General features: G+C 38.5%; 2 protein-coding genes across 2 annotated transcripts; both read left to right on the forward strand.

Moving 5' to 3' along the window:
- The first annotated feature begins 226 nt into the window (after positions 1–226).
- LOC142537517 (uncharacterized) lies at positions 227–1,313 on the forward strand. Its single transcript, XM_075643027.1, has 3 exons — positions 227–423; positions 520–718; positions 1,257–1,313. Exons 1-3 carry the CDS (start codon positions 227–229, stop codon positions 1,311–1,313), a joined length of 453 nt encoding a protein of 150 aa, XP_075499142.1.
- A 5,155-nt stretch (positions 1,314–6,468) lies between these two features.
- On the forward strand, positions 6,469–10,904 carry LOC142537518 (uncharacterized). The gene is made up of 8 exons (XM_075643028.1): positions 6,469–7,208; positions 7,416–8,119; positions 8,411–8,817; positions 8,939–9,068; positions 9,213–9,440; positions 9,605–9,789; positions 9,901–10,067; positions 10,316–10,904. Exons 1-8 carry the CDS (start codon positions 6,469–6,471, stop codon positions 10,902–10,904), a joined length of 3,150 nt encoding a protein of 1,049 aa, XP_075499143.1.
- Positions 10,905–11,498: the final 594 nt, after the last annotated feature.

An 11,498-nucleotide genomic window follows, 5' to 3' on the forward strand; every position in this document is an offset into this window, starting at 1 on the left:
ATTTTTGAGGAATACTTGGGTTAATTAAATAATTCTTCGAGGATTTTGGGATAATTGCCGGTAAGGAATTTCCTAAGCTTCAACACGATTAGATTTGATGGTATGTTTTGTCGCAGGGAGGATATATATTTCAGGTGTAGCAACGCATGCATTCCTAGATTCAGGAGCTACACATTCATTTATATCCGAATATTTCATCAAAAGGCTAGGAATCATACCAGTGGCGATGGATTCAGGGTTTAGAGTATCGATTCCATCCGAGGATCATATGTTCACTTCTCAGATAGTGAAGAGATTGGAGCTTCGGTTACAGAAATATACGGTGCAGGCAGATTTGATAGTGCTACCGTTGCCGGAGTTCGACATTATTCTGGGTAAGGATTGGCTTTTCTTGAACGGAGCTGTCATAGACTTTCGACAGAGGTCAGTATCTGTCCGACCGCCCAATGAAAAGCCATTTGTTTTTTAGGCAGCCAGACGTTAGCAGATGCCACACGTCATTTCCTGCATGTTTGTGAGGAAGCTTATGAGGAGAGGCTGCCGGGTGTTTTTGGCCAGCATTGTATCCGTGTTTGGGCCAGTCGATCAGAGGCTAGAGGACGTAGAGGTGGTCAGAGAGTTATCCAGTGTTTTTCCTGATGATGTTTCAAGCCTTCCACCAGACGAAGAGGTGGACTTCTCTATTGAGCTAATGCCAGGGACAATGCCGATATCTAAGGCACCGTACCGTCTAGAACCTACCGAGATGAAAGAACAGAAAAATCAGATATATGATTTTCTATATAAGGGTTTCATTCGCCCTAGCTTTTCTCCATGGGGCGCACTAGTTCTGTTTGTCAAGAAGAAGGATGGCAACATGCGACTATGCATTGACTACCGAGAGCTGAACAGGGTCATAGTCTGTAACATCCCAACCTTTTATCTTTCTATTATCAATGATGTTATTCTATGGTTTGGTGTTATGGATATATGGTTAAGTTATTATTGATCATGGTTATTGTTATGGTTTATGAGTATAGTTGATGGAAGGGTTGGTATTTCATATTATAGCATCTATATGGTTATTGCATTGTATTCATGGTTATTTATTGTATAGTTTTGGTATGGTTAAGTAGATGGTTGTGTATTTGAGGAGTTGTTATTGTTGTGAAGGTATAATGTTGGGAGTTGGATTGATGGTTTGGATGTTTTGAGCCAAATAGGTAATTGGAGTGCAGAAACGGTATGAAAATTTTGGTATTTGTTACGTTTTTTAGCATAATGAATGGGATATTGGTCCAAATGATATGAGGCCAATTGCATTAGAAAGCTAAGATCCAAGGCTACAACTTTCATGTTTTGAGTTTTGTTCAAATAGTTGAGGAAGATGAGTCAAAAGTGGCCCTGTAACGCCCCGAAAATTTAAAGGTCCACACGAACCACATGCATAGAAGTTATTAAATTATTTGTGTATTTTAATTAAATATTTTAATCGCATCAATTAATTATGTTGTGCAAATTTTCATGTTTAAAATATATTTTTCTACATGGTTGCATTAAAATGTATTTTTAAAGGTTATTCGAGTTGCGATCGAGGAACGGAGACCGATGGCTGAAAAATAGAAAATGTTTTTATTAAATAATTGCTTTTAATTATTTAAAATATGGGTGATGCTTTTTCATATTTTTGAAAATAAGGGGTTTTGAGGTGATTTTATACGCCGGGACATAATTTTTATCGGTGTTGGATTTTTAACAAAAACGCGAACGTTTTAGCAGCCCGGCAAATAAATTTACAAACTTATTTTAACAAAACTATTTTTATATTTTTAATTAAATCCTAATTAAGACTAATGGGCCTAAATTATGAGCTTAGTAGGCCTAAAGCCTTGTTAGTATTTAATTAGATATATATTATGTAAATCACCCAAAACCCTACACCATTCAATTCACGCCATTTTTCAGAATTAAGCACCCCAATATTTTGCAAACCTCACGGCACACACTCACAATTGAAGAAGAATTTTTGGTTTTTGCAAGGGAAGCATCAAAGCCATCGTCTCCTCGCCCCTGTTCTTCGACGTCAAAGTTTATTCGCGCGTTTAAAACGCAAAGACACGTCATATTCTCCTTTTTCTCATCATTCACACCATAGTAATTATTTAAAATCGTTTTGCATGAAAAAACAAATTGCACATCATGATATTTTCGTAACTATGCATATTTGTGTGTTAAACTCTTGTGTTTTGGTTCAAAAATCAAGTTGAAATTGTGTTAAGGGGCTGCCATGGTTTGGGTATGGATTAAGGGTGTTTTATTGCATATTTAAGAGTCCTAAAACACACAAAAACGTTGCAAATTAAAAAGGAACAAAGCTGGAACCGTGGGCCAAAGAAGGGCCGAGAATTTGTGTGTCTTCATAGGGACTCGTTTTGATGCATGGGGCTTAGGGGCTCGACCAGGTCTTGAGGAGGGCTAGGTTGGGTCATGGCTAGGTCTTAGGAAGAGTCCTAGCATGGCTAGGACTCATGGTTCAGGCTGGGGAGGAGTCCACGACAGCTAGGACTCTTCCCAAGCCCTCTCGCGACCAGCTGATGTGCAGAGGGGTTGTGGCTCGGTTTGGGGCTGGGATAGGGGTCCATCAGGGTTCTAGGATGAGGGGCAGTGGTTGGAATAGGGGCTGGTGCGGCTGGCTCGATGCTGGCTCGAAAAAAACAGTAGGACCGTAGGACAGCAAGGGACGCGCAGGTAGTGCTTCTGATCCAGGAGCTTCGGTTTTGGGGTTTCAGGGTAAGGGTTGGTCTGGGCTGGGTCCAGGCATGGTCCATGGTAGTTTAGGGTCATGAGGGGTCAGGTGGTTAAGGGATGGAGGTGTCCTAGTTGGCTAGGAGTCTTGGGGAAGGGAAGGGAGTCACGCACACAAGGGGCAGAACTTGGGTCGGTTTCCAGGAGTGATGGTGCGACCTAGGGGCTGGTTCTATGGGCTGGGCTTGGTCAGTAGGGTCCCTAGGTGGTTTGGTTAGGGTTTGGCTCGAGGTGGCTCGGGCGTGGCTCGAGTAAATCGGGAGATGGCTCGGGTGGTTCATTAATGTGTCAATTTCGAATTTTAAAAGATAAAAATTGAATCCATGAGTCCACGGGGGTGGCTCATGACTTGGAAGGGTAGAATAAATCATAAAAATGCAATGTTTAAAATTTGGGATCAAAATAACGAGTTTTGGTTTTATCCGGGATTTAATTGTCGCACGAAACGCTAATTAACGAATTAACTGAAAAGCCTAGTTTTATGCTTTATAAAATTAGGGGAAATTATATTTAAGCTCAAATATTTATTAAAAGGCTAAGTTTTTAATTTGGGAATTTTATATTAAGGTTTGGTTTAATTAGGGATTAAAACGCATTAATATGTCTTACTTAAAGATTAATTTAAAAGTCATCGATTTAAACCCAAATAAAAAAATGAGAAAATTCTTGTAAGCTTAAATAATTATTAGGGACATGTTAGAGTCAAAGAAATCAAGAAAAAGTCAAAAACGTAAAATGTCAAGTGCATGGGTAAAATGGTCTTTTTACACCTAAAAAATTAGTAAGTGTTATGACAGTGCTCTAAATGCTATTTTTATGATTATGTTCAAATTTTTATGAAAAGTTCATGATTAAATTATGATTTTTAAATATCTATGAGATTTTTATTATTTAAGGAAGACATTTAAAAGACATGTTGTATGCTTGGTTTCAAAAACGAAAATTTTATGTTATGCATGATTTTATAAAATGATGTGAATGTAAAGCGTTGAAGGAAGTGAAGTAATTGTGACTAATTCGATAATGTTGGAGATATCATGAGGGCGAAGGTCCCAGTGGGAGCCCGACGATCGTATTTCCATCATTACGAATATGAGGATATGAGGTAAAGGTAAGAATGAGAATATCGTGAGGGGAAAAGGCCCCAGAGGGAGCCCATTTATGGGAAAGGCCCCAGAGGGAGCCCTGACGATTGTATTTCTATTCGAAAGAGGATGGTCCAAGGTTCAGTTGATGGGTGAGAGTGTCGCTGATATCCCCGCCACCCAGTACTGTGGTTACATGTAGATGGATCCATCGTCTTTTGAGGTTTAAGGAAAGTCACAATTAACGATCTGAATTCAACAAAGGTAAAGGAAAAGAAAAATGTTTATGATCATGTTAAAAGGTTTTATGTTATGTCATGTTGAGTAAAAAGAAAAAAGTTAAGGTTTATTTATGCATGTCATGAAATGTTATTTTTACGTAAAAGTATTTTCACTGTTGCATGTGGTTTTATACGTATTATTTGTTATAAATATTATGGTGTGTTGAGTCATTAGACTCACTAGGTGTGATTGATGCAGGTGAGTTTGATGGAGGTCTTGATGGTTGACCTAACTGGACTGAAGGTGCACACAACCCGAGGACCATCGCTTCTATTTTCCGCATTTATGATTTTTGATTCATGATTTACTTTAAAGATTTTAAGACTATTTATTGATGCTTTTTAGAGATTTTTGAGAGGTTTAGTATGGGCTATACTTTTCAAATTTATTGCTTTTTAGGTGGGTAAAACAATTGACGATTTCATGCTTTGACGTTCCCTTTGGTATTTCAAATTCTAGTTGGTATACGTTTATTTTTAAAGTGGTGCAAAATATTTTATAAAAATATTTTCATGGATGATGAGGGTTCGGCCTAGTGTGTGGGCTTTTAAAAAAAATTTCTAGTACTTTTAAAGCAATAAAAAGGGAAGACGTTTCAGGCCCGAAGTGTATTATGTATATCGCCGTTTCCTGCACTGACACATGTTGGTAGAATGGGCATGACCTTTTACTCCGACCTCCAAATGACCTGAAACTAGTGGGAAGTTCAAGAAAAGACATAGGGCTACAACTTTCATGTTTACCACATTGGCTAATAAGGAAAAAAAAGTGCAGTTTTGGCCCTTGGACAGTGTGTACACGGACCTATACACGGAGGGGGGCACGAGGTCCGTGTCTATGGTGTAGAAAACACATTTTTAAGAGTTTCTAAGCCAATAAGTTAGCCATTTCACTTACTCCTCTTGCGTCCATCGACTTGGGGAGCTAGGATTCTTCATTTCTTCTCTTAATTCCTTTCTTTCCAAGGTTTGGATCTTCAAGTTGGAGGTGTGATCTTCATATCCTCAAGAGCAAGTAACCAAGGTAAGGAAACTTATCTTTTGGGTATTTGGTTGAAGTGAAGGGAATGGTGGTTTAGGCTTGAATGATAGTTTATAGGTTGAAGATGTGAAGTTAATGGTATAATCTTGATCTTGTGTTGCAGGATCAACTACAAGAAGCTATCACAACAAGTTCTATTGGTTTTAAGTGGGCTTTTTCCTTAAATGCATCTCATGGTCTATATATATATGATGAATGATGTTGTTATTGTTCCTAGCTCCTTTAATCCATTGATTATATACTTGCTATGTAATGGTTCATTGATTGAAAGAAAAGAAAAGTAATTTTGATGCCAATTGCTAAGAAAGGAGCTAGTTCTAATTCTTGCAGACCACATGTTTGATAAAATGATTCAATGGTTCTTTTTATGACTTGATAGTTATATGGTAGTGGTGGTGCTTCTATCACTTCTAAACCCAGATAACGGAAGTTGATCTACATTTAACATGTACAGTGTCTGATTTTGACTGAAATGTACATGTATACCATCGACGGATGACTTATCAATGCCATACAAGGAAAATGAGAGAAATGGTTGATAGAATGCCATCTTATAATTGTTATCTATATATTCCATTGAACGATGACATTTCATATGGTTCAATTGTAATGATTCCTTCCTTTACACTATTGTATATGTAATTGTTATTGAAAGTTTCACTTACTGAGTTTTGTAAACTCATTCCAGTTATATCATGTGATGCAGATAAAAAGAAATAGCGATAGAAGTGTCGAGGCATGGAAGGTGCATGTGCCAAAGCTTGGAGATTGATGTTTTGTTAAAATGTGGCAATTATAAAATTGTTTTGAGTATTGTACCTTGGTTCATGTTTTGAACAAGAAAATTATGTCTTAACTTTTGTCAAACACTTGGTATTTATGGAGATGTGATCTATGTGTTTGGTGGAGGTTTTTAGAATATATGTGTATTTTGGAAAGATTGATTGTGGTAATATTTATTTTTTTTGCTTGGGAATATTTGGTAAGTTTATATTTATGGGTAAACTTTGCCAAAATTTTATTAATTATTTTTCTCCAAATCTTTTATAAGGCTTCCGCATTATTGCATTTATAGTTTAATGTCATGGGGTAAGGGTGTTACATTTATTGGTATCAGAGCAACGTTTTTCGGACCAATGATTTGGCACATGTCTTCCTATGCTTGTGACACTTCGGTATGTATCTTTCTGCATCTCATTGATGAATTGGTATGATGATAAGCTTTACATGTAATATGTTTTGAAAATGATTTTAAATTGAGATGCAATATAGGAAAATGCCACCTAAGAGAAAAGCTCCTGAAGTACTTCCTAGTAGGAGAGCCGGAGAAGACCGAGACAGTACTTCCCCTAATGTAGTTGATGAGTTTAGTAGGCTACTTCATGAGCAAGCTAAAGTGCATGGGGAACAAATCCAGCAACTTCTCCGATTGCAAACACTGGTTCAAGGTAGAGGCCAAGGCCATGATCAACGAGTTCAAGAACGAGTTGTTGAGGGAGCTTATGATAAATTCAAGAAGATGAATCCACCCAAATTTGTAGGGAGTTCGGACCCTTTGATTGCAATGGAGTGGGTGAAGGCGGTCGAGGCGATCTTTGATTACCTTAACTTTTGTGATAAAGATCGAGTGAGTTGTGCTTTGTTTCTCTTAACCAAGACCGCAAGAATTTGGTGGGAAGCAACCAAGGTAACGATTGATGTTCAAACATTGAAATGGAATGAGTTTAAAGATTTGTTCTATGACAAGTACTTTCCTAGCGATGTTAAAGCCCGCAAGGTGAAAGAATTCTTGGAGCTAAAACAAGGGACAATGAGCATGAATGATTACATCTTGAAGTTTGAAGAAGGTTGTCTTTTTGTTCCTTTCATTGCTAGCAACTACAAAGATAGAGCCAAGCATTTTATGCGGGGGTTGAGGGCGGAGATTCGAAGAGATGTTCGAATGTCGAAGGCTAATTCTTACAAGGAGATTGTTGAGAAAGCATTGATGGCCGAATATGATGAGAAAGAGATTGAGTAAGAAAGACAATTCAGGAGGCAACAATTTGTCCAAAAGGGTCAAGCTTCAGTTCAAGGAGGAAAAGGAGGACACAAGGGGAAAGGAAAGGAAGAATATCGCGGTAAAGCTCCTGCGGTGTCATCCGAATCAGATAAGCCTTTATGTCCTAAATGCCATAAACTACATAAAGGAGAGTGCCTTGTTGGAAGCAACAAATATTATAGATGTGAAGGTGTTGGGCACATTGCGATCAATTGCACTCAATCATCGGGCAACGGCCGAGTTCAGGTGCGTATTTTCTCTTTGACCAAGGAAGGAATTAATCCTGATTCGTCAATCATTTCAGGTACCATTCTTATTTCAGGAAAGGTAGCTACTGCTCTTATTGATACTGGCGCCACACATTCTTTTATATCTGAGCAATTTATGCGTTCTCTGGGTCTTGCTCCTATTGGTGAAATTGTCCACTTTTCTATTGTGCTTCCTTCGGGAGATTATATTCATTCTTCAAGTGTGATTCGAGCGTGCCCTGTTCAAGTAGATGAGGAATTGTTGAATTCCGATTTGATTTTCATTCCCATGATTGAGTTTGATGTTATTTTGGGAATGGATTGGTTATCTACTTATCGAGCTGTGATAGATTGTGTAGCCAAGACAGTGCATTTTCCTTTAGGGCGTGGTGATTGCAGAGTCTTCACGGGGTTAGGTACTTCGCTTGATCTTTCTTTTATTTCTTACTTGCAAATGCAACGGATGTTGGTTAAGGGTTGTTATGGGTTTCTAGCATCGGTGGTGGATATAACAAGAGAAGGGAGTGGGAATGTGAGCGACATTGATATTGTGAGGGATTATCTTGATGTCTTTGCGGATGATGTGCCGGGATTACCACCGGATAGAGAGGTGGAATTTGTTATTGATATTATACCAGGTACCGCACCGATTTCTAAAGCCCCTTATCGAATGGCCCCAACTGAAATGAAAGAGTTGAAGAGTCAATTGCAAGAGTTATTAGATAAGGGCTTTATTAGACCAAGTTCATCTCCATGGGGGGCACCGGTATTATTTGTGAAGAAGAAAGATGGGTCTTTGAGACTGTGTATTGACTATCGAGAGATCAACAAAGTAACGATCAAGAACAAATATCCTCTTCCCAGAATTGATGATCTTTTTGATTTGTTGCAATGTGCTACCGTATTTTCCTACATTGATTTGCGGTCAGGGTACCATCAATTGAAAGTAAAGGAGTGTGACATACCTAAGACGGCTTTTCGAACTTGGTATGGTCACTACGAGTTTTTGGTTATGTCGTTTGGATTAACTAATGATCCTTATGTATTTATGGATCTTATGAATCGGGTTTTCAAGCCATATTTGGACAAATTCGTTATTATCTTCATTGATGATATTTTAATCTATTCAAAGACTCGAGATCTACATAGGGAGCATTTGAGGATCGTGTTACAGCAATTGAGGGACGACAAGTTATATGCTAAATTCAAGAAGTGTGAATTTTGGCGGGAGCAAGTTGCATTTTTAGGTCATATCGTTTCCAAGGAAGGAATTGCTGTGGATCCGGCTCAGATTGAAGCAGTTAAGAAGTGGCCTATTCCTTTGACAGTTGCTGAGGTACAAAGTTTCCTTGGGTTGGCTGGGTACTATCGCCGTTTTATTGATGATTTCTTTAGCCTTGTCACTTACTACTCTGACGAGAAAGACAGTTAAGTTTGAATGAACTAATGAATGTCAGCAAGCATTTCAAGTATTGAAGGACAAATTGACTTCATCTCTAGCGTTAGCACTTCTTCAGGGAGTTGAAGACTTTGTGGTATATACAGATGTTTTCAAGAAAGGTCTCGGTGCTTTGTTGATGCAGCGAGGCAAAGTTATTGCTTATGCTTCTCGTCAATTGAAGGATTATAAAAAGAACTATCAAACTCATGATCTTGAGTTGGCAGCCGTGGTATTTGCTTTGAAGATCTGGAGACATTATTTATATGGCGTGAAATGTGAGATTTTCTCAGATCATAAAAGTCATAAGTATCTCTTTACTCAGAAAGAACTGAACATGTGTCAGAGAAGGTGGTTAGAACTTATGAAGGATTATGATTGCACTATTAGTTACCACCCAGGAAAAGCGAATGTGGTTGCTGATGCATTGAGCCGAAAGTCATGTCTTCAATTGGGATATATGATTCAAAAGCCTCTGTTGTTGGATTTGCAGATAAGTGAGATCGCATTGGTTGAGGAAGGTACGATCGCTCGACTTTCAGCCTTAGTTATTTGACCGACTTTGATTGATAGAATTAAGCATGAGCAACAGTTGGATGCTCTTTTGTTGGACTTGAGAGCAAAGGTAGAGAAGAAGGGGAATTCTGAGTTTGATTGAACAGTGATGGCCTGATTACATTTCAAGGCCGTATTTGTGTTCCTGTTGGTGATGCTATTCGTCGTGATGTTTTGACGGAAGCTCATACTGCACCTTATTCAGTACATCCAGGTGGCACCAATATGTATCAAGATCTTCGTCGATTGTATTGGTGGCCATGTATGAAGAAAGATATAGCAGCATTTGTTTCTGAATGCTTGACTTGTCAGCAGGTAAAGATTGAGCACCAACGACCGGCGGGCTTATTGCAATCCTTACCTATACCGCAATAGAAGTGGGAACACATCACTATGGATTTTGTTGTTGGTTTGCCAATAACTCAGAAGGGCTATAATTCTATTTGGGTGATCGTGGATAGATTGACCAAGTCATCACATTTTCTCCCTGTCAAGATGACATATTCTATGACTCAATATGCAGAGAGGTATGTCGAAGAGATTGTAAGACTTCATGGGATACCTGTGTCTATTGTTTCAGATCATGATACAAGGTTTACGTCTGAGTTTTGGAAGAGTCTCCATAGAACTTTGGGTACAAAGTTGGCCTTTAGCACAGCCTATCATCCTCAGAGCGATGGACAATCAGAGAGAGTTATACAGATTTTGGAGGATATGTTGAGGATCTGTACTATTGACTTTCCGGGTGGTTGGAATTCGAAGTTACCTTTTGTCGAGTTCCATATAATAACAGCTACCAGTCATCGATTGGCATGGCACCATATGAAGCATTATATGGTAGGAAGTGTAGATCACCTTTATATTGGGACCAAGTAGGAGAAAGGAAGATGTTGGAACCCGAGTTGGTTCAAAAAATGGTTGATGTGGTCGCACTGATCAGACAGAGAATGAAGACGGTTCAATTTCGACAGACAAGTTATGCGAATGTTCGAAGAAGGCCTTTGGAGTTCAATGTAGGTGACCAAGTGTTCGTTAAGATATCTCCCCTCAAGGGAGTTATGAGGTTTGGAAAGAAATGTAAGTTAAGTCCTCGCAATATTGGACCTTTCGAGATTCTTGATAGGATTGGTGAAAGAGCGTATCGATTGGCTTTGCCTCTGGATTTTGATCGAGTTCACACTGTCTTCCATGTTTCAATGTTACGGAAGTATTTGTCCAATCCATCCCATGTTCTTCGACACAAAGCATTGGATCTTTTGCCTAATCTGAGCTATGAAGAAGTGCCGGTTCAAATTATTGACAGCAAAGTTAAAGTGCTAAGGAACAAAGAAATTGGCTTTGTTAAAGTCCTTTGGAGGAATCATGTGATTGAAGAGGCTACATGGGAACTGGAGGAAGATATGAGACAACGTTATCCAGATTTATTTTGAAGTAAGAAAATTTCGGGGACGAGATTTTTGTAAGGAGGGGAGATTGTAACATCCCAACCTTTTATCCTTCTATTGTCAATGATGTTATTCTATGGTTTGGTGTTATGGATATATGGTTAAGTTATTATTGATCATGGTTATTGTTATGGTTTATAAATATAGTTGATGGAAGGGTTGGTATTTCATGTTATAGCATCAATATGGTTATTGCATTGTATTTATGGTTTTGGTATGGTTAAGTAGATGGTTGTGTATTTGAGGATTTGTTATTGTTGTGAAGGTATAATGTTGGGAGTTGGATTGATGGTTTGAATGGTTTGAGCCAAATAGGTAATTGGGGTGCAGAAACGGTATGAAAATTTTAGTATTTGTTACGGTTTTTAGCATAATGAATGAGATATTGATCCAAATGACATGAGGCTAATTGCATTAGAAAGTTAAGATCCAAGGCTACAACTTTCATGTTTTGAGTTTTGTTCAAATAGTTGAGGACGATGAGTCAAAAATGGCCCGAAGTGTATTATGTATATCGCCGTTTTCTGCACTGACACATGTTGGTAGAATGGGCATGACCTTTTACTCCGACCTTTAAAT

Source organism: Primulina tabacum, chromosome 2 (genome assembly GCF_025594145.1).
Source record: "Primulina tabacum isolate GXHZ01 chromosome 2, ASM2559414v2, whole genome shotgun sequence".
Classification (NCBI taxonomy): Eukaryota; Viridiplantae; Streptophyta; class Magnoliopsida; order Lamiales; family Gesneriaceae; genus Primulina; species Primulina tabacum.

Bases quoted from the DNA above. Each gene is read 5' to 3' on its own strand.
- LOC142537518 (XM_075643028.1), top strand. From the start codon at position 6,469: ATGCCACCTAAGAGAAAAGCTCCTGAAGTACTTCCTAGTAGGAGAGCC. The intron at 8,818-8,938 runs GTACAAAGTTTC...AATGAATGTCAG, and splicing joins TTCCTTTGACAGTTGCTGAG to CAAGCATTTCAAGTATTGAA. The intron at 9,790-9,900 runs GTAAAGATTGAG...CCAATAACTCAG, and splicing joins AATGCTTGACTTGTCAGCAG to AAGGGCTATAATTCTATTTG.
- LOC142537517 (XM_075643027.1), top strand. From the start codon at position 227: ATGGATTCAGGGTTTAGAGTATCGATTCCATCCGAGGATCATATGTTC. The intron at 424-519 runs GTCAGTATCTGT...CATGTTTGTGAG, and splicing joins GTCATAGACTTTCGACAGAG to GAAGCTTATGAGGAGAGGCT. The intron at 719-1,256 runs GCACCGTACCGT...TACGTTTTTTAG, and splicing joins GGACAATGCCGATATCTAAG to CATAATGAATGGGATATTGG.